The sequence below is a fragment of the Sinocyclocheilus grahami genome, unplaced genomic scaffold (genome assembly GCF_001515645.1).
Source record: "Sinocyclocheilus grahami isolate Dianchi unplaced genomic scaffold, SAMN03320097.WGS_v1.1 scaffold1004.1, whole genome shotgun sequence".
NCBI classification, from domain to species: Eukaryota; Metazoa; Chordata; class Actinopteri; order Cypriniformes; family Cyprinidae; genus Sinocyclocheilus; species Sinocyclocheilus grahami.
The window spans coordinates 357,872-380,864 of NW_015506183.1; the positions used below are offsets into that span (position 1 = coordinate 357,872).

The 22,993-nt window shown below is 40.4% G+C and overlaps 1 protein-coding gene across 3 annotated transcripts in view; it reads right to left on the reverse strand.

Moving 5' to 3' along the window:
* Window positions 1-402: 402 nt before the first annotated feature.
* The window catches only part of LOC107565476 (rho GTPase-activating protein 7-like), a 110,578-nt gene continuing 87,987 nt past the window's right edge, over window positions 403-22,993 (reverse strand). For all 3 annotated transcript variants that reach the window (XM_016250715.1, XM_016250716.1, XM_016250717.1), the window contains 13 exons: window positions 18,522-18,593; window positions 17,308-17,389; window positions 16,396-16,459; window positions 13,029-14,608; window positions 12,295-12,474; window positions 11,334-11,493; window positions 10,301-10,508; window positions 8,698-8,911; window positions 7,669-7,783; window positions 3,564-3,776; window positions 2,752-2,969; window positions 2,444-2,617; window positions 403-1,996 (listed from right to left, as the gene is read on the reverse strand). In XM_016250715.1, coding sequence (XP_016106201.1) covers window positions 1,900-1,996; window positions 2,444-2,617; window positions 2,752-2,969; window positions 3,564-3,776; window positions 7,669-7,783; window positions 8,698-8,911; window positions 10,301-10,508; window positions 11,334-11,493; window positions 12,295-12,474; window positions 13,029-14,608; window positions 16,396-16,459; window positions 17,308-17,389; window positions 18,522-18,593 — 3,377 coding nt within the window. In that variant the 3' untranslated portion in view covers window positions 403-1,899. The remainder of the gene's footprint in view (window positions 1,997-2,443; window positions 2,618-2,751; window positions 2,970-3,563; window positions 3,777-7,668; window positions 7,784-8,697; window positions 8,912-10,300; window positions 10,509-11,333; window positions 11,494-12,294; window positions 12,475-13,028; window positions 14,609-16,395; window positions 16,460-17,307; window positions 17,390-18,521; window positions 18,594-22,993) is intronic.

The window sequence follows — 22,993 nt, forward strand, 5'->3', positions numbered from 1 at the left end:
ATATTAAACATCTGCATGACTTCAACTCTGTGGCCATTAAAAATGGGGAAAAAAACGTATAATGAATACACAAACTTTTGTGGTATTTAAATTATTTATAAATTTTATATATATATATATATATATATATATATATATATATATATATTGTCAATAATCTTAATTATGTAAATTAACCAATTAATTTTTCAATACTGTAAATCTTAAGTGTAGGGACTAATTAACCATTTTTATTTAAATTTTGCAATTCAAGTTTAGTATCTATTTGCTATTAATAATGTAAGTGTTGAACATAACTATACAGAAATTTGTTAAAAAATATATATTATGCATGAACATGTATAAAATTAATAACATTAGTTAAGGTAAACACAAAAACATCATAGATGAAAGCCATTCATGCTGTTTTAATACATTTAATAGTGCATTTTGACCACGATTAATCTGTACAGAAATAACATTAATAAAAAAGATAAACAACTTTCTCATTTCTGTAACTTAGTGTAACATTTACATTAAAATAAGATGCATACAAAAACACGATATGAGTGATATAAATACAGAGCGGTTTAAGTTAACTGTCATTGTCATGCGTTATTCGTTTGGCAGCATACATTTACACACGTTTATGATACACCGCCATGGACAGGCACGCAAGTAGCAATAAATCGAGACATCGAACCCAGGACCGACAATCATAAAGCACCTCAATAGGAGTACTGGACTCATCCGAAGCATCATGTCAGAAAGAAATCGGTTGGGTGATCGCAGCACTCCTACTTTGATGACGTGACCGCAGGCCTGGTTATAGTTAAGTGTAAATGCAAGCTTTGTTACTATTTTAGACTTTTACTTCATTTCTGGTTAACACTGACAAACAAACAACATCATTTCCCCTCGTACACCATCCTCTGACAAAATTATTGCCTTGGTAGCCCCTATAATCCAACCTGAACATCCAACCCAAAATAAAAAGTTTTTCCTATCCTTTGAGTCTTTCGTAACACTCTCTTTTCCCAGGGCTCAAGATGTTAAATGGCCGAGACAGCTGGATGGATTTTATTGGTTTGCAGCACTGATCTCGACCAATCACAGGCCTCAGAGTGAGTAAACTGTATTTGTGTTTTCTTTGGAGTCCTGTGTTGAATCCTCAGATTACTTTGCAATGTATAATTGGTCCACATTGGTCTCAGCTTTGGCTTTGGTGCTGTTGGAACCCTCTGTGCAGTTTAAGTGTCTACATGCTCTAGTCTTTTCCTCTATCACACATTTCCTATCTTCCTTTCAAAGGTGTGCCAGCCACCACCTTCCGTCTTGTATATAGACAAACATGTCTGTCCATCCATTCTACCATCAGTCCATTCTCTTAAATATTACGAAAGCACTGTACACAGCTTTGCAGACATTTGCAGACTATGTAACAGTGACGCACACACAGAAACAGGTTTAAACACTATATTGCAGCGGGTGTCAGTGCATGGAATGTCTCATTTGTCAATAATACACGCATTCAAATCAGACACACTATACATAGACTCACATTCAAAAATACACATACATACTTGCTTCTCAGAAGCAAAAGCACCTCCCGTTTTATGTAGTCTATGACATGATCAGTAACTAGGTCAAACGTTGTGCCGTCAGTGATGATGTCATAGCAGCAGGAACGCCCATTTCCAGTCTTTCAGGCTTCTTGGTTGATGGCCATCAAAATGGCAAGAGCTTTGACCTATGTAGCTTGTTGATTTCAGCACAGTCGTTGGTCTGTATCATATAAGGGCTCAGATCGTATGTTAAGGGAGTTTAAAATCATCATCTTCCTCTCTAACGTAAGCGTTTGTAGAGAGGTGAAATGAAACATCAAAGCACACGCCAGGTTGTGTGTGAGTGTGTGTGTGTTTATTTGTCCAGGCGGGTAAAGGAGTCACGGATCCGCACCACCTCTGCAGCACACAGGTGACCATACAGCTTATTGTACCATTCAGGGCAACGACCCCTAAAATAGAAAAAGAAAAAAGTATGTGAGGGATGTAGGCATTGTATTAATTAAAATATTTGAAAAAAATATAATTCTAAAACAAATAATTTTATTTTATAGTAAATATTGAATTATTTGTATTATTTTAAATGATTAAATATTTAATTTAATAAAATAAATAATATTTAAAATATTTATTAAATAAATTCTAACAATATTTACAAATATTTAAATGAAAACATTTAAATATTTAATTCTAAAACAAAAAAATACATTAAAAATATTTAATAGAAAATATATATTATGAATATTTTCTTATAATTAGTAGAATTATAATAAAATATTTAATTATTAATTCTACTTTGTCCTATTAATTTATTAAAATTTCTATTTGAACATTAAATAAAAGTGTTATAGATTTGTATTTGTTCTGAGGAGATGTTGAGATTCCTGTGCAGCTCTTACCTGCAGTCTATTCTGGAAATGTACGTGAGCCGGCTCTTGTTGGGTCCGCAGGGTTCGATGTAATAGCGAGAGGTCAGAACATTAGCACGAACACCCAGAACCCCTGCACTCTCGTGATCCACTGACACACACACCAAAGCACACACTCCCTTGGGCAAGTCTGTCATCCATGACCTGAAACACAACAACAACAAAAACACACTTAGGATTTTTATAAACACAAAATAAATATTTGGTTTTGAATTTAAAGCACAGTTATAGAACAATAATAATAAAAAACACAAGATGACTTGAGTGTTTATAATCACCTGAGCATCACGTAGTCTCTTGGCGGATGGGGCGCCATTGAGTTCCTGACGTACTGATAGACTTCCGTGTTATGCTCCAGTGTCTCCACGATCCTGCACTCTAACAGGTCCTCATCCCAGCGTTCCTGCTCCCGCAGAATCCGCTGCAAGACGTCCTCAGCCGATGCAGGCACGTCCACGCACACTTTCCACTGTCGCAGAGACGACCCGTCCTGAACCTATCATGAAAGACGATGACGCTACAGTCATTAACACTTCCAGCATAGTCATCTCGTTACTTTTGTTCCTCATTAGCAGGATCACCGCAGCCATCAATGTGATTTCATCCTAGCTCAGAGGATGTCCAGTCTGCTCCTGGAGGGTCACTGTCCTGCAGAGTTTAGCTCCAACCTGCCTGAATACACTTAACTGGAAGTTTCTAAGTATTCCTGAAGACCTTGATTAACTGGTTCAAATATGTTCAATTAGGGTTTGAGCTAAACTCTAGGATAGAGGTCTTCCAAGAGCAGGATTGGACAGCCCTACTTTATGGGTACATGAAACACTGTCCAAGGACTAGAGAACTGAGTGAACACAAGTGTGTTTTGGTCGATGAGAAGTGCTAGAACAACCGACAAACTGATGTCATGCTGGGCTCTAGGCCAAAACAGAGCTGGGAAATGATACTTTCACACGGAAAAAAACCCGACAGTTTTTCCATTAGGCACAATCAAGAAAATGAGCGAAGGAAGTGAGCGTGAACATGAAATGAAAATATGAAAAAGAGTGACCAAGTGACTCGAATAGGGAGTGTATTTATATAGTTTCCTTACCTTCTTGTATGAGAGCTCAGCGTGTTCAGGAGTCGAGCAGCTGTCATAACCCTTGAATTTGTCCTTGGCTTCTTTAAGCAGGACATCAGTACTGTCTTTGAGGAGACTTTGGTAGCTACAAGAACCGCAGTCTTCCACCAACACCTCCATCCGCATGGGACTCAAGCCCTGTTCCATGTAAGAGTTCCTACAGCGTGACATCTCTTCTGGGATCTGAAACGCAAAGAATTAAAATGAATCCTAAAGTGAGGCTTTTTCATTCTGAACCGTATGATGCTGTGGTATTAGTCAGGCTGGTAGAGCAGCAGAACCATAATATTTACCAGCAAATCTAAGGGTACACTGTAAAAAAAAAATAATAATAATCTGTAGTTTTTACAAAATAATTTTGGCAGCTGTGGTTGCCAGAATAATTTTGTAAAAAAATACAGAAAAACTGTAAAAACAAATGTTTTACTGTAAATTCTACAGTATAAAACGAATAATTTACAAACAAGAAAATGTGAGTGTAAACTAGCAAATTCAACAATGCACACTGCTACTAAAATCTGTTTTGAATCTTTAACATAAATTGACAACCACCATACTAATGCAGGTGGTAAAAGGGGTAACCGCAATATGAAGAATCAGTTCCTCACAAGAAGCTTTTCCACTAGCTGAAGTATATACTAATATATAGAAGGCGCACAGAGTCATTCAAGCAAACACGAAACACCATCATGGTAACACACATGACTCTTAAATAATGCAATAAACATTCATTAAACAACAGAAGATGTAACATAAACCCACATGTACATAACTGATAACAAACATGACAAAACTATTAAGAAACATGATTATTTAAACAAAATACTTTCAAATGTGGAGTGTCACGCAGGGGATTCTGTGAATTTCAGTTTAGTTTTTTTTTACTGTAAATTATACGTTGATTTGTTCTTTTTTACTTCTATAAATTGTACAATTAACAGTATTTTACTTTAAAATTAAAATTAAATGTCTGGTTAGAACTATTACAGTTTCTCCCTGTAAATAGTACGGGAACTTACTGTTAACATTTTTTTTGTTAATATTCAGCGTTTTTACAATATTTTACAGTCAAAATGACACTCATTTTTTACAGTGTACGTTTACGATGTACTAAAAATTAGAAAGTTTTTTTCTTTGAGTTTTTGAAAAGTTTCACACATATGTGAAAATGCATTGTGGTTGTCAAGTACTCGTGCATACCTATAGACTGAATGTAATATGCATGCACATGATCTCACCGCTTTCACAAGTTCACATTTGTGTAGTTTACATGGAGACGATAACAATATCGTTTTTCAAAAACCTGCACTTTAAAACCCGTTTTCAAAAGCATTTTCAGGCCCCCGAAACACTGTTGTAGTGTAAACGAACCACCAAAATAGTTTTCCGTTTTTAGTTGAAAACGGTGTCAAACGCCCCCTAAGATCAGCATGATCTTTATGATGATAAGGTCTTACTAGTTAAGCAACCAGCACACCAACATCCTATTTTAGGGTCCAGCTTAAAAAGACAACATATCCAAGATAGTCTTTTCAGCAGGGACACACGCATTAGAGAACAAAATTAATTAAAAGCCAAACTCATGACTAGTTCATAACATGCAAATTAACATTAGCATTAGCTTCCCCAATGGGAGCAACCAGCAAAATGAACATTGTAAGCTCAATTCTACATGACCCACATGGCAAACTATGATATGGTTGTAGTATACTAGCTTTGTCAGTCTCAATTACTTAAAAAGATGCTTAAATCATGGTTACTTTATACTAATTATACTAAATCAGAACATAACTGCTCTTGGTGCGAGTGAAATGAATGTGAGGGGAAGAGAAGTGATAAGAGTGATTCATTCCTCACTGGAAGTGGCTCATCCTGTTTGTGTGTGTCTTGTCCAGTGTCCTGCCCTGTGAGCACTGTTGAGTGCTTTTGTGCGTGTCCTGTCCTGCTCTCTCTCCTTTTCCTGCCTGACTGACGATGTTTATCATGTCATAGTGCTTGTCCCTTTCCAGCGTGTGTTGAGATTAACGTATCTTCATTCTACAAAAAACATAAGTCTGATGGATAGAGCGGGACCAGACCGTCCGCATCGGATTTAGGGGCGGAAGACCTTTAATACAAGATGATATCTTTCCATTTCTCATTTTAGATTATTCGCTCTCTATAAATAGCCCGTTAAGAAGAAAATAACTTTTGGTAATAGCCATAGAGCGAGTTCTTTTCTTATGTTAATGGCTCCACATAATCAACTTAAATTTATTATGATAAAAAAGCAGTGGCATATGGTATTACAATAAGTGCAAGTGTGTAGGTGAGCATTACAACACAATGCTGCTTTGTGGATGATACAAAATTGAATTTCTTATGTTGTTCAACTTCTGCTGACTTTCATTATTTTACACTTATCCAGTTAAAAGCTTCCTTTCTGACCTCTGAATAGGTACTAAAATTGAAAGTATGTGTCTATGAATGTTTATACATCGCAAAAATGGTTTGTTTGGACATACTAGTGGTTAATATGTGATAAATTTGTGGCTAGAGGTTAGCTACATATTCACAAAATGTTTTCTACAAATCACTGAGTTTACTGAAAATAGTAATAACAATAAGAAGAATGACACATTATTATTATTATTGTTGGTGGTGGTGATGGTATATCTACAGTTTAGTTTATGAATGTGATTTACACACTATTTTAGCCCAGCCCTGTTAATTCTATTAATTTAATATAATTTGAATTATAAAAATAATAGGAACTTAATTGCAACTTTTAAAAAAATCATTTATTTGTCTTGAAGACATCTTAAAGGGTTAGTTCACCCAAAAATGAAAATTAGCTTGTGTTTTACTTACCCTCGAAGCATCCTAGGTGTATACGACTTTCTTCTTTCAGACGAATCCAGTCTGATCTTTCAAGCTGTTTAATGGCACTCAGCGGGTGTTGCAGTTGAACAGTCCACAAGTTGTCAAATAAAGCTCGTGCATACATAATAAAACGTGCCGCAGACGGCTCCGGGGGATGAATACAGGCCCCTTATAGTGAATCCATCAGTTTTTGTAAGAAAAATATCCATATTTCAAATGTAATAAACACTTTTCTGTCACTTCCGCTGACTGTCATCCACTGAAGCAGTTCCGGCGGATGACGTAAGACACGCGGCGTTATTGATTAGTGACGAATGCGGAGAGAGAAGAAAACAAAACGCCACTCACGAATTCGAAGTACAAACCGAAGATTTGCAAAGAAAAATGTCGGAGGATTTCGATATAAACCAAGAGGAGACTTTGCTTCCTTTGCTCCTATTAAACAAACTTGCGAGACTAGCGTATCATCATCCCCCGGAGCCGCCTGCGGCACGTTTTATTATGAATGCGCGAGCTTTATTTGACGACTTGTGGACTGTTCAACTGCAACACCCGCTGAGTGCCATTAAACCGTTTGAAAGATCAAAGACAATTTTTAATATAACTCCGACTGGATTCGTCTGAAAGAAGAAAGTCATATACACCTAGGATACTTCGAGGGTAAGTAAAACACAAGCAAATTTTCATTTTTGGGTGAACAAACCCTTTAAGATATCTGTTCTAAACATTATTGTTACAGTGGGGCAAAAAAGTATTTAGTCAGCCACCAATTGTGCTAGAAAAACCTCACTGTATCCTTAGAAAATAACACTGCTATCTGTAACCATAGCTGCTAATTCTGATTCTGTATTTGTACGTTTATGCGTGATTGTATGGGTAATTAGGAAGGATTGGTCATTGTGTAACGACTGCAATAATCTTAAAATAAATTCAGCAGAGCTTTTTGGTAGCTGTTTTGGTAACAGATGTGCTGTAGCGTGAGTGTCTGCACATGTTAAATGAGCGTGCATTTGTCTTTGTACCTGAGCTGCGTATGACACAGAGAAACATCTGGTGCAGAGTGATAAGACCACTATAGTTTGATACTGTTTCTGACACAGTTTTGATAACGCTGATGTGCGTGAGAGATTTTGTTTGCTTTTTTCTTAAAACAGAAGGGAACAGTGTGTGTTTATGTTGGACAAAATGTACTCAAAGGTAAAGTCATGCTCACCAGGAAGAGTTTTCTGCACTCCTGTATCATATGCGCTAAGCCATGTGTGGCGGCCAGGTTCTCGTTCAAGTCCCTTTGGTCTGGTTTTCCCAGGGTGTTCTTTCTGTTCATGACCCTGTGATAAGGAAAACACATGAAAAGGGATAAACAGATAAATAGCCGGCAGCCATATCACCCTGTAGCCCAAGACTGCTTGCCCACTGAAGCTAAGCAGGGCTGAGCCTGGTCAGTACCTGGATGGGAGACTTCCTGGGAAAACTAGGTTGCTGCTGGAAGAAGTGTTAGTGAGGCCAGCAGGGTGCTCACCCTGTGGTCTGTGTGGGTCCTAATGCCCCAGTGCAGTGACAGGGACACTATACTGTCAACAAGCACCGTCCTTCGGATGAGAGGTTAAACCGAGGTCCTGGCTCTCTGTGGTCATTAAAAATCCCAGGATGTCTTTCGAAAAGAGTAGAGGTATGACCTCGGCATCCTGGCCAAATTTGCCCATTGGCCTCTGATCATCATGGCCTCCTAACAATCCCCATATCTGCTAATTAGCTTCATCACTTTGTCTCCTCTCCACCAATAAGCTGGTGTGTGGTGGGCGTTCTGGCGCACTATGGCTGCCGTCGCATCATCCAAGTGGATGCTGCACACTGGTGGTGGATGAGGAGATACCCCCTGACAATGTAAAGCGCTTTGAGTGCCCAGAAAAGCGCTATACAAATGTAACGAATTATTATTGTTATAAAGTAAAAAAATGTTTGATGCAAGCACTAATCTAATCTCAAAATTATCAAACTCAGTTTAATGCTACATTTTGAAGTGCAGTGGGCATTCAAAGCCTTACAGAAGTCATCTCTCTCTTTTTTTTTTTGCCTATTCTTCCCTAGTTTCCTATTTTTATGGGGTGGTTATTGAAGCGAGTATAATTACATGGTTTGAAGTAGCCGCATGCCAAATATGATGGCACCTCAAGCACTTTGCAATTAAAAAGATGAGTGGATCTAGATGAAGTGTGTTAACAGATTGCACGCGCACACACACCTGGGTGAGGAACTCTCTCTCCGCAGTGTGTTGAGGTGGAAGAGAGAGGGGGCCAAACACACGGCCAGGTTAGTGCAGGTCATCTGGTTCTCACCCACGCTGGCCGTTACATCACTCAGGAAGCACAGCAAAGTCTGCAGGGCTTCGCGGTTCTCGTCCGGTAACAGCAATACGGCGGCCCTCACTGCCTGCAGACGCTGCTCTTTGGGAACATCTGAAAGTGACAGAGGTGTTTCATTAGTTTACTCTTAACACACTGTATACGTATGATTGTTTGCACTGGTACAGATATATAGTGCAGTGGTGGTACAAACATTTTTAATATTTGAATATTTACATTTTGAATATATTTATTATATTTTAATCTAAAAATGTAAGCTAATACAATCAATACAACCACAACACTATCCTTTTTCATTATGTCATTCAGAGGAAGGAAGGAAGGGAGTTAGTCCATGATCAGGAAAGGGTGTTTAAGCTTCAGAAACCAACAATATAAACCAAGTAGACTGACAGAAGAATCTAGTACACTGCACAATCTGTATTTTCAGCATATCTGCAACATGCTGTAATGTGCCACTGAAGAAAAGCGGCTTTTAAACAGCAAAGGATGGATTGATGTGAACTGAAATGTCATGTATGGAATTGTCTGTGAGTGTTCATCAGATGATTTCTGTTATTTTCGCCCTTGGGAATGAAAGACCCTGTGTGAGCACAAAACAGGCACACACAAACCCTTGCTTTTCTGTGTGGGATGCTGAGACCTCCCTTGTGGTTGGGGTCAGCTATAGACTATGAGAGAACATATTTGTGCTGGCTGTTTTCTCCGTAATTGTGGTTGTGGTAACAGACCACTTTAATCAAACTATTTTCCTGAAAGACTGGAGTTATTGTGAGTCTTAATGTGAGGTACAAGACATCTTGTCTCTAAAAATATATTCTGGCCTGTTCAAACAATAACAAGGTACCATAATATTACAGTATCAATATAATATCATGTTCTGTTCAATATAAATGGAAGAATCACTGTACATTTTCGACACATGGCCAACAGACCTCTATTGGAGACATCTATAAAATTCTATTATATTCTTGTTACATTTTCTTTTAAACATTGCATGACTAAATGTAACTGATAATTTATAATAAAATAAATAAACAGAAAAATGTTGCTTCAAACCAAACTAAATTTCATAAGCATGCACCTTGGCATCATCTACACACTAATTTATGAATGTGTTTGCAGTTGTTCAAGATTCTGATATTTGAGGTGAGCACACACACACACATTAGAGTGTGTGTGTGTGCTGTAAAATAGCTGTGGTAAGTAGTAAGAACACACTTGTGAGTTACTGATTTATAGGTGCCAAAACATAATTTGACCGCTATTTCCTGAACTTGTGTAGATCTCTCTAGAATCTAGAGTAAAGTAGCTGTAAGTTGCCCTCTGGATATGAAATGCCTTGCTCTTTTAATGTGATTGTTCTTGTTTCAAACACTGAGAAATCATTGTTTGTAAGTACATTTTGTGCAGGCATATGTCAGTGCAAGTGTGTGGTCTTCTACAAAACACCTGAAAGGGAAATTCTATTAATGTTCTTACACTGATATATCTGCAGAAAGGTATCAGACAATTTGCTGGTAAGCAGAGGCTCTGGAAGGTCTCGGAAATACTGCTTTAGCATGTCGGCCACGTCATAAGCCGATTGGCCCTCATAGTTGACTCCGCCCCCACCAGCGCCACATGACTCGTTCATTTGGCGAAGGGCTTGGATACGTGACTTCACCCCTGATTTCCTAAACAGCCCCACCTGTATAGAAAAATAGTAAGACATTTAGTATAAATAGTAAAAGCACATAATGCAATTATGCCTAAACAAGGTTTGAAGTCTTTAAATGCAGGCTTTTAAAATGATTTATCTCATTTTGACAATTCTTTCGTATTCTCTTTTTCTTTTTCAAGCTGACAGCTGAACAGAAGGATTACTGGCGTGACCATAAGTCGTCCAAACACAGGAAAGGCATCTCTAGGAAAACTCCCTACCGCTTCTTATATAACCCAGTTATGAAGCCTGGAAAAGTCTAAAATTGTAACTGTTATGTAAATTGTCAAGTAGTCTTCTCATCTGACATCTGAGAGAGAGATTTGCATAAAGTCCATAGATCACTTGCTTTCTCTCAAACACCCTTGAAATGGAATGTCAACCATGCGGCTAACTTTGGTAATATGTAACTAGTAGATATATGGAACCAGGACATTCAGGCATTTTGAGGTTATTGTGCTATGTGCAAACTTAGACTAAGAGTGTACTTAAGTATGTGGTGATAAAACAACAGATGGCTTGGCCGTGTTGCATGTAGCAACACAACAGGGACCATGCAACTAAACAGCTGTTCAAATAGGGATCATTTAACTAGGTTATGACCTTGACCAGACATTTTAATTTCTCCTTAAAAATGTATTTTTTCTTTTACTAGCAAATAATCAGACTGTCGTTTTTCTATAGGGGATTGAATATATACCACTGTACCACAAAGTTAGGTATGCTATGATATGTTTGTGCAGTTTTCTGTAAGCTTTGAAGAACATGTTTGGACGTGCGTACTTGCGTATGTGCATGTCTGTCATCTCTCACCTGGTCGAGGCATTGGCTCCGTAGGTAACGCATAGCTTGCTGAATACTCTGAGGCAGGGGTTGTCCGCTCCTTTGAACTATCACCTGCAGTGGAACTCCAAACACGCTCCTGTCTTTATAGTCTCGAACCTTGATCCGCTTCATAAACTTGGGAACAGCCCTTTAAAGCATACACAATGTATCAATAAATATAAAGTTACATTACAAACAGCAAAGGGTTAAACATTAGCTTCTAAATTATAAGTCTTGCTAATTTGACTTATTTACTGCCTAACACTGCATATTACTAATTTAATGTTAAGTCATACAGAGCAAATAGTCCATACATAACTAGCAAAGACATTTCTGATGTTTTTGCAGAACTTGACTCGAAGTGTTCAGAGGGACACATGGCTACATATGAACAGCATGTGTCAACAGGAAGCTGGTTTGTAAGTGTATGAGTGTGTAGATAATTGTGTATTTAACAGGGAAACCTCTAGAAGCTGTGGGGCCACTAAAAGCTGTTTCCACCTTTACAGGCAAAAGGATAAACAATGAGACAGCAGACAATGGCTCTGAGCAGGAGGAGTGAAATGGAATGAATGCACGTGTGGACATATGTGAGGTGGGGTGTTTGTCTTTCCGATCAGCAATGTGTGTGTCTGTGCACGTGTGGATGCCTCTGAGGCGCCAATTACCGGGCTTGTCACCATCATGATGTATGGAGGTTTCACATATTGAAATCTCTCATTTATATGTGCTGATGTGCAGGTGCGTGTAAGTGACCAGTAATAACAGGAACAGGGAATGTATCCGACTGAAAAGCCACAGCTCCGTAATGAGGGGGTCTGACATAACCAGCCCCCAATGGAGAGGATGGAAGACAAAAAGGGGAAAGCGGGAAAGAGAGACAGAGAGAGAGAGAAAGAGAGAAGGTAAACTTAATTTTGGGTGTTTTCGTGTTTGTCTGAGTCCTCACCAGCTGAAGCCATGCTTGTTGGTAGGTGTGTATCTCTCCAGTAGAGCAGTAAGTTTGAGCAGGCTGTATTTCTGAAGGAGGTTCATCTGCAAAACTGACTGACATCCAACTTGTAGCACTGTTGATGACAGACTTGGCCTGTGGGAGCTCTGGAAACTTGGCCAGCGCAGTCTCTGAGGTCTGCAACATAAACATTCATGCAAACGTTGTACCTAACCGAGCTCAATCAATCACGACATGTTCAAAACATAGACATTATAGACTAATATAAATTAGTGTTTATATAAACTGCAAGACATGAACCATACAGAATTTATGATGGTAACACTACACACAATTGTGAGAACACAGTACAAACTTGAATGAATAAGTACCTTGAATTACACATTGTGTATACATACATAAACACAAGCTAACGGATCAGCTGCAGATAACAGGGATTAATTATGGCCTCTATCACCAGGTGGGGGCCGTTAGAATTCCTGTGGTACATTCCACTGGGATTCCATCTACTTCAAGTATCCCTTGTTATGTAAGGAGAGCCGTTCTGACATGCTCTCTCACTCCCTCTCTCCCTCCCTGTTCCTTAATTCAGCGTGCTTTTTGGCATGATAGTTTTCAATTACATTTTGCTAAATTACTATAGGAACGGTTTTGGTAAAACTGCCAAACCCCCCCAGCTTAAGACATCTTTGTCTCAGACACTACTCAGTGTGTTTGTGTATGAGTTTCACCTGTTGGCTCGGGTAAGTGATGCTCCCACACCAGAGTCACATCTTTCACGTGAGCTGAGTGTCTCATCCCTTTCTGCTATTGGGTTTCCAGTGCTGTCCTGGTCACTACCGTTCTCTGTCTCTTCTAAGCAGTTCTGCAGTGGGGATGATGGACAAGGAGATGCAGAATCAAGGGCTGAATCTGAATCCCCTTCCTCTTCCTCTTCATCCTCTTCTTCTTCCCCAGTTCCTGTTTCTGACCAGGCATTGACCAATTGCTGCAGGCCACTGACTCGCTCCAACACGTCTTCAAGTTTTGACTCCTCCTCTCCTTCTGCTTCGTCCTCATCATCTCCCACTTCTGAGAAAGGAACGTTATCATAGACACTCAATCGACTGTCTAGTGAGACGGCCGAGCCACTCCGGGGTGGGCGTCGACTTATGTTGTCGCCACCACAACAGGATCCCCCATCCGCAAGTGCTTTAGGAAAAGTGCCAGGCTTGTGGCCTTCAGGCAAGTAGAAGAAGATCACACCTCCTTCCTCTTCTTGTCTCTCTTCTTCCTCCATTCGTCTGTTATCTGAACTCTGATGGTTGCGACGGTTGTTCTCTGCTGTTGAGCTGGGTTCCATCTTCTTACTTTGTTTCTGGTGATTCTGCTTCCCTTCTTGGTCTTCTGAAGGTTGCAGCACAACAAAATTAAATGGGTCAAAGCCTTCCAGGTACATCCCACCTCTCTTGGTGGACCCCGCTGCTGTGCTGTGACTTCGTGCTCTTGAGACTGGACTGGGAGTATTTACAGAACTTCCACTGCTGGCCTCTGATTGGCTACTCCCTGCACTCCCACTGCTTGTCTGCGTTGAATAGGTGATGCTTCGGTTTTGGTTTGCATTGCAATCCAGAGTTGCGATGTCCACACAGTTGAGGCGTCGTAGTTTGTCTTCGTCAAAACCCTCTTTCAGCACCGGGCCGCTGATCTCCAGCTTACCTTGACCAGTTACACCCTTCTTTTTGCGCTTGGAGGCAGCATTGCTGCTGGTGCGTAGCCGCAAGCTTTCCATGCGCTTCAAGAAACTCTTTGCTCTTGAACGCGTGCTTTTTTCAGCACCGCTGTTTATCAAGCTTGGTTTTACATCGAATGCAAAAGTGCCACATTCCAGCGGTGATGGAAGCCCATCAGACAGGGAGTCTTCATTGGCACCTGATGTTGCAGAGGAGTAAACACTAGCAACTGAGCTCGTCCTGGTTGTGGTGGCTGTGTAAGCATTGGAGATGGTTGTAGCAGGGCTGGATGGTACAGTTGTACTCAGGGATCCTCCTCGACTTCCACTACCAGCACTGTGCAGAGAGCCCACCTCTGGCTGCTCACTAAGATCTGTTAAGACGCTCTCTGCACTAGCATTAACTCCCTCCTTTAAAAGGGGTCCTCTGGCAAAACAATCATCTTGGGATAGGAAGGGAGTGAAGGAGCCAGTGTCTCCAGCTGGAGAGGAGAATACATCAAGGTCCAGCTGGTTCAGGCGAGACCAGCGCTTGCTGTCCCGCTGGAAAGTCCAACGGCCACTTATGGCACATGGCTCATCCTCATCAGAGTCCTCACTCTGAAATAATATGAAAGCGAGTTAAAGCAACTCTTTAATATCAGTGCAGCCAAATACACTAATGACTCAAATCTTACTGTTGCATTAAAAAAATTAAGTAAAAGTTCACAAGTAATGTGAACCTAAATCTGCAACAAAGAATAAGTGTTTTTGTTTCAAGTTGATCTGATTTATTCCCACAGTTCATGAATCTAGCATTGTTAGGATAATTGGTTCGCTTACTCTTACAAGCCTCTTGGGCTTGATAAGGTGTAAAATGCATTAAACCATGGTCCACTAAAGGAAAAACTTTTACTCTGGTTGGTTTAGCCATGTCACAGCACAGTCACATGTTCACCATTCCCCCTCTCTGCTTTACTCGGGTTAATCTATCTCCTCCCTGAGGGTGGTAGGGATGGAAGGACGGGGGTGGTGGACAACAAATTCCAGGCCAGCTCTCAGGGTTCACACCCCAGCCTGAGAGGGCAGGTCTGGTCCCATCCCCCATCAATGCAATCACCTAAAGCAAGCCTGGAGAACCACGTCTCTTATGATGGGAGTCCAGGACAAAGGGGTTGGATGGGAGGTGAAAATATTTGAGAGCTACATGATTGTGCTGCAATGCCAGATCTCTATCAACAATTATAGTTGTAGAGTTCACAGCCTGTTAAAATAGTTTTAAATAATTATGTAATTTCCTAAAGTGATTAGGGAGTTAATTTAATCATTCTAGAATATAGAACTGGTTGACAATTTTCTACCACTAACTGAGTTAGTTGATATCAGTTTAGCTGTAGAACAGACTTTTGATCCTGGGACCCTGACAAATCAGTAAAAGCAAAAGTGTTCTGCTGGTTAACAGGGGGTCACGGGATCCAGAGGTGTCTCCTTCACGGTGTATAATAATGGAGGCGACGAAAGTCCGTAAAACTTGGATTGTTATTTTATAGCCCCTGAGGGCAAGCCTTTGATCAAAAAGAACGAAGACCTGGTGTGCAATGTTTCTTCACTGCCCACCAGAAAATCCAGTATTAATTCAAAAAGAAAGTTTTCACTTTAAAATAAGCTTTATGGACAAGATGACAAGGAACAGAGGAGGACTCTACAGAGGCCACCTGAACAGATCAATGCATTCCAGGGATGGTTTCTGCTTGTATGTTTGAAAAGGGCAGATCACTTCCTCAAGTCATCCCCTGACCTCTACCTTTGACTCCATCAACACACGATGACACTAAAGGGTCATCAGCTTTCTTAACAGGACGCACACTTGACAAGGCTGCCATTGTTCAGACTTACCAGTTGTGCAGAAAAAGAAGCTGCAGTCAGACTTGACGGCTATCTTCCTAAGCTCCCTGTTGTGATTACATAGCTGGATTGTTTGTTGTTGCATTCTCTACCTGCATGTAGTTTGAGTCATGGCTTTGGGGCAGTCTTAGACTATACACACTCACTCTTAAACCGCACTGAATGACAAACAACCGACCAGCAGAGTGTGCATTCTCTTCCTTTTATGGTATGCAGGGGGGTTTTAGGATGTGTATGGTGAGAAAAACATGAAAAACAGGAGTAAAGAAAATCAGAAGAAGGATGGGCGTTAACAAAGCCCTTTATTTGGACATAAAGGCCATTCTGCACTGCCCTTGGGGCCTTGAAAATGATAAGAAAACAAGAACGTCTTTCTAATTAACTGATACAGAGAGCAAACATAAGTTACACACACTTAGGATCTTTTGACTGGACAAAAGAACGCAAGAGGGTAGCAAGTGAAATGATTCAGCAAAATAACGTGAAAGGGACAAGACACTTACTCTTTTTCTTTGAGGGGTGATCTCTAATCTCATAAGAGCACACTTGTTTAGGGTGTTCAGTCTCCTGCAATACACACACATACAGATAAATGAGTGAAACAGTGACAGACGTTTTTCAAACAGATACTTTGAAAAGAACCATGGGGTCGCAAACAAAGGCTAAATCCAGTCATTAGCCTACAAACAGACTTTGCCAGAGTCAAAACCCTGGACAGAGACAGAAATAGAGGAGGGGGCAGAGAGATAGAGATACAGACTGAGATAGATGGAGACAGAAAAAGATGAGAAGAGGATGAGGGAGGTGGGAGCCAAGCTGGATAATGAACTGCTGAGGGATAAACTTCAGGTTAAGGAGGAAGACAGACGGACAGAGAATAAAAAAGGAAGAAAATAAAAAAAGGAGGTAGAAATCTGGAGTGGCGACAACAATACAACAAAAGAGAAGGAAAGCTTATCCCAGAAGCCACCTGGTTGGTGTCATGTGACCCTGAGTTTGGGGGGAATGTGTGTTTGTCTGCATCAGGGGGGCTGGCACCAGAAAATGGCCTCCAGATGTCTGTGAGCTCCAGCTGGTCTCTGATGGACTCTTCTCTGAGTGAAGATACTTCACTTTCTCTTTCTTTTTATTATTGTAAGATAATTAGTCAGTTTAGTCAGAGTCAACTGAACTCTGAACATTATCAAAATCAGCTCATTATAAGCCTGACAATGCAAGAAAACCATGTTTAAGTGTGATTTTTGTCTTGAAATTGGCAGTATTTTCTTTGGTGTCAACATCAGATCAAAAACAGACATACACATAATGGTAATCAGGTTTTAGGAGTTTTGGAGCCATACACAATACGTAAATGTCTCTGTAAATTATCTAAATGTGACAAAATCTTCCTTTGGGTAAATGTGCGTGTGTCTCACCTGCACAAGGCTTCTATGGCATCTTGATCCAAGAAGTCATGATCTCTGGTAACAGAGGAAATCTCAATCGGGAACTGACCGTCTGAGAAAAAGAGAGGCGAGAACTGAATTGAAAAGAAATGTAATATAAATGGAGAGCCAATAAACAGGTATAAGTGTATTTATGTATGGAAGGGGGGCTGTTGGCAGCAAGTGGAATGTGTGCCTGCCCTCTATCATACATACACACTCACTCACTCACGCGCACACACACGCACGCACGCACACACACACAAACCTCCCCTCCACGGGTGTTGAAAAGGTAGAGGAAGTACGTCTTAGCCAGCCAAACAAACACAGCTGCAATGCTGCAGCGCTCAACAGTGGGAGGTGTGTGTGTAGGAAGGAGGTGCTGGAATCACAATAGGCGCTAAGCAACCCTCAGAGCGCCTAGACTGTCTTTATTAACTGAGTCTTTAATAACTCAAATGCTCATTAATTTTTTTGGGGGAAACTCACAACTCTATTAACTTTTCAAGGCCAAACTGCTTTCCAATTTGTGTGTACGTGAGTCTGTACCAGTGAGCAAGGGATAGCATGACAATTGTATTGTCTTCCTGAAGACCTTTACCTTACTGTACTGGCTCTCTCTGATCTATAGTGGGGCAATCATGACAACCTAGTCACACAATTCAGATTTCTGAAACCGATAACAGACCTCTCATATGGCACAATGGCAGAAGTCAGTACATCAAAAGTGTGTGATTTTTGACATCTGAGGTGTCGTGTTATCTGATATGTGATTCTGTGTGAGATGTTTATAACAGTTATTTTTCTTATATAAAACAATTATGCCACCTCCGACTAATCATCAACACACCTTAGGTACTGCTTAATAATATGACTGATGGTGTATAGCTTTAAATTATGAAATGCAAAAACTATTTTCAGTCCTGAAAGTCTCCATAAAAAAAATCTCACTAGAAGAAGGATATTATAATCATTATCATTATTAGTGTATTTAAACTTCACTGGACCTGTTTAACATTTTGCCACAGAGTGAGGACAGGAAATGATAGGGAGAACTTAAGCCACATCTCTAACCAGAACAACAGTGTTAATTCATTTGACGAATAAACACATGCTAACAATGCATATGGTAAGGCATAATTGGCCACTGTAACTCAATGCATTTTGGTCATGAACTGATGATGTTAGGAAGACAGGTGTCCTACCTTCATAAAGCTGAGCATACTGTGGAAAACCTGCAGCCCTCAGCCATGTACACGCCTCCTTCGCCTCAATTTCTGTAAGGACAGTGAGAGATTGACATTTAAAATTTATGACAAAATTAAACAGAAAAAAAACCCTTATGTGAAGCATTCATAACCAAATCTTTGAGTGGAAATACTCATCAGCCTTCTTATATACTTCCCTTCTGAGTGCTAGTTATCTTGACTTTTATATATGTTGACTTTTCAACATGGCACTATAGTGTAATGTTTGAGACAGCAGTGCTAAGTGGCCATCCAAAGTGGTCAGAACTATTGTTGGGGAGGTGGAGAGGTGCCACATCCCTGTTCATTAACTTCGAATGGCCCTTTAGACTCCACATGCCAAATGACAAACACCATTGAAGGCATCTTGACTCCTTCTAGAGGCCCACGTGTTGTTTTACACAACAAGGTGTCAGAATTAGGACTTTTATTAGCAATTCTGTCACTAAAGATGATTCTCTGACTAGCAACACTCGCTCTACTAACACTAAATACTTGTGAAATGCTTATACGAAACCAAGGTGAGGTATAAAATTGCAAAACCAGTCCAAGTAAGTTAAAATGGCAAGTTTTTGTTTATTGTACTATGTGATGGTGAATGGGTAGATAAGGATCTCAAAGATTGCTGTACTGAAATCAAGCAGGCATGACGCAGGAACTGGCAAGTTACTGAGATTGCAATCATTCCTGAAATCCATTGTGCCCTTGAGCGAGGGACTTAACCTCAGGTTGCTCCAGGGGGACTATCCCGTTGGTTAATGCACTTTTGGATATATGCATCTAAAGTCTTTTGAATTTGTTCAAGTGCTACAGAGACCCTATTAGCGCCCTCTAAAGGTGTAACACAGTTGATGCAGCTCTCCATTGGCACTGCTATGGTCTATCACAAGCAGAATCTACACGATTACAGCTCACAATAGGTCGTAATCAGCAGAGAGGGACCTCTCGCTTTTCTCAACGGCTAATTGTGCACATTCCAGACTCCTAAAGTTCCAATTATTGTAATTGCAATGATTGCGATGATGCCTTGCATAACTGAAAGACCACCTGAGATACTTTCCCCATCATTTCAACCAAAAGAAAAGGAGGCCGGGCATTAGGAGGGGCCGATTGAAAGAGATGTGAGAGAAAGACGTGCATCAAAAGACACTGACAACTTTGCCCAGAGGAAAGGACGCAGACTCTGTCTCTACTACCGGAGATACGTGACTCCCAACTCGAACGACCGTGAGAGTGACGGCACACATGACAACAACAAAGGCACGCGATAAGGGAGGTCCTCTGCTGGTGGAGAGGGAAGAAGAAAGCAGGAGAGGATCGTGCTTTGACAGCAAGAACGGCAATGCGAAAATAACAGAAGCAATCTGACTCAACTGCACACATGCAATTGTATTTCGAATCCATCTCAAGAATCCGCATGCACATGATGGGATTCCTTTCAAGCGACTGACAGAATTTTGCCCGAAAGCACTTTTTAGAAGTTTGTGAACTTTGAAGAATGTCCTACACTTAAAATAATGACACACTTTTCTGGAATGGTCTGTAATGAGCGCTGTGGCTTCCTGTGTGTAAAGATTGTATGTGTGTGTTTGCACTGGCTAGGCACCACTGAAGACTATCCAGCTGCAAGAATGTTAGAGGACTGTATGTATTTAAATGTAAATGAGGGAGAGAGACACAAACACACACAGGCTCCACAGCACTATCTCACCGACTGGCTTTCCCTTTCATTGGCATGGTGCACCCCCCCCAAGGCACCCCGCCCCCCTACCCCACATGATTACAATGGGCTGCTGTCACACAGGTGCCTGTCTGACACCAAAGGTAAGTAAGGCTTTCTAACCAGAGATGGCAACACAAAAATCGAGACGTGTGGGATTACTGGGGTCTTTGCTCAGGAGAAGTGTCTAAGACAGCATTTCCCAACCCTGTTCCTGGAGGCACTCCCAATACTACACATTTTCAAACTCTTCCTAATCAAACACACAACACATCAGCACATTAATAGAGACTCCAAGACCTGAGAAGGATGGGTTAGAAAATGGAAACATCCAAAATGTGTACTGTTGGGGCGCCTTCAAGAACGGGGTTGTGAAACACTGGTCTAAGAAACGGTAGACGTCAGCAGTTGAGATATTAAAAAGATTTGATTTGAGACTTTACTTTCCTTCGGGTAAATTAGTAAGACTTAAGAGTAAACTTGCTTAGCACACTAAAGGATACATTCATCACAGCTGTACACCCAAAAGACACTCAAACATGCTGTCTTTATGAAGATAGATAAGTATAAACACACTTGAGCAGTTGTTTCACACTCTATCACACTGCTGGATGTCACGCAGATGAGCTCAGGCTGTTGACACTGTATTTTCGCTATCTCAGCACTCAAAGCAATACACACATCCGTGCTTAATGTTCGAATATGGGCCGCGAGCATAGAGTTGCGCACGTCGCATCCTGTGTTCTCCCCGCATGTCTGTGCGGATCCCCACGCCAGGCGCGACCACACTTCCCTTGCCCTTCCGAGGCCGACGGGAAGCCAACAAGAACAGCTCATTCCACGGTTGCTATGGACACTTTGGAGGACGCACCTCCTTTTGTTCAAGGCCAGATAATGGAGGCCTTCAGCGCCAACACAAACACCGAGAACGCCTTACATCCTGTTACACACACACGCATTGTTGAACATTCGACCTCAGAGAGAATGTGAAATAGGTTGAAACACTCCAGTAAAGTAAACAGCCTTTGATTCTTTCTTGATTGTAAGCTACATGCGTTTATATTTAAAGGAAACGATAAATTTTAGTTACAAACACATCAGATTGAGTAACTGAACTAACATTGTGTTGAAAGCCAGATTGACGTCAGTATTACTTCACAGAGTTGGACGTTCTAGCACTTTTTCCTCTTAATATGACACACAGCATGTTTCCAAGCCAAAAAAAAAAACATCCCAGAAGGCCCACATATGTCATTATTTCATAGATGTTAATTATTACGCAAGTCATTGGTCACCTAAATTAATTTAGCAACAGCTTACAAACTAATATACATAGTCATTATGGAAAAAAAGTGACATCATTGAGAATTAAAGTTAAAGTAAGCCATTTGTAGACCGATATGTTTTATTTATTTTTTTGATGGCCAAATCTAGATCTCATGCTGGTGGATGGTCGATATAATGCTGATATGTAATAATATATAAAGACAGAAGATGAGATGTACAAAATAAATAAAATTGTTGGCTCAGTGGTAGAGCATTGCATTAGCAGTGCAAAAGCTTGTGGGTTCAATTCCTAGGGAACACACATACTGGTAAAAAATATATAGCCTGAATGCACTGTAAGTCGCTTTGGATAAAAGCGTCTGCTAAATGCATTAATTATTAAATTATATATACATACATTTTAGCTGTGCAAAAGAAAAAGAAAAGCCTTTCCTTCCTTTTCTCTGAAAACCACACTCTTTCGTCATATAGTTTTGATTTAGTGTTTTAAAACAGTGCAAAACAAAAGGGAACCAACAGTCATCACCGTCCCCTCCCATCTCTCTTCCTCTCTTTATCAGCCTTAATCTACAATCCATCTGCTTCATATCTTGGTGCCAGCCATCTAGTGGATGTGTGACCTGCGACCTCTGCAATGCCACGGTGACCTGAGTTGAGCACACAGGATGTCTGGGCGGCATCCGTCACAGAAATATGTACCTTTGTGTGTTTTCTCCTTTTATCAAAGTGTACAGTATTCACTCCACCTAATGCTTCTGTTTGTATCAAAGGAATGACATTTTGATTTATATTGATGAGAGACAATGGAATAAAAAAAAAGAGAGAGACAAGATAAAGAGACAGACTACAGCCTCCAGACCCAGAGAAAGACGAACAGACATAATCTCTTGGGAGAACGTCACTATGAACCCGGCCAAAGTTGAATGCCTGCTAGCTGAACCTTCTTTGCCTCTTCTAAAATTAACCTTCCTCCTCCCTTTCTTCTTCTTCCTCCTCTCTTCTCTCTCCTCCTCTTCCTCTTTTTCCTGTCACAGGAAGTTCTCACAATCGTTGGCGGATGGTTCCTCAGCATGGGAGGGAGGAGGTGGAACCTGTGTGTATGAATGTGTGTGTGTGTGTGTGTGTGTGTAAGCGAGTTTATGTAGTTATATCCCTGCTATGAAAGCAGAATCCAACACTCTTAAAAATAAAGATACCAAAACTGGGTTTTTGTAACAATGCCATAGAAGAACCATCATGGCTTCCCTAAAGAACCTTTCCTTGATCAGTTCTTAGAACCATTTTTTTTCTTGGCATGAAAAACATTTTAATAATTTGAAGAACTTTTTTCCCCACTATAAATAATATTTTGTACAATTGAAAGGCTCTATGGACATTAAACGTTCTTCATGAGCTCAATAGAGAACTTTTATTTTTAGGTGTG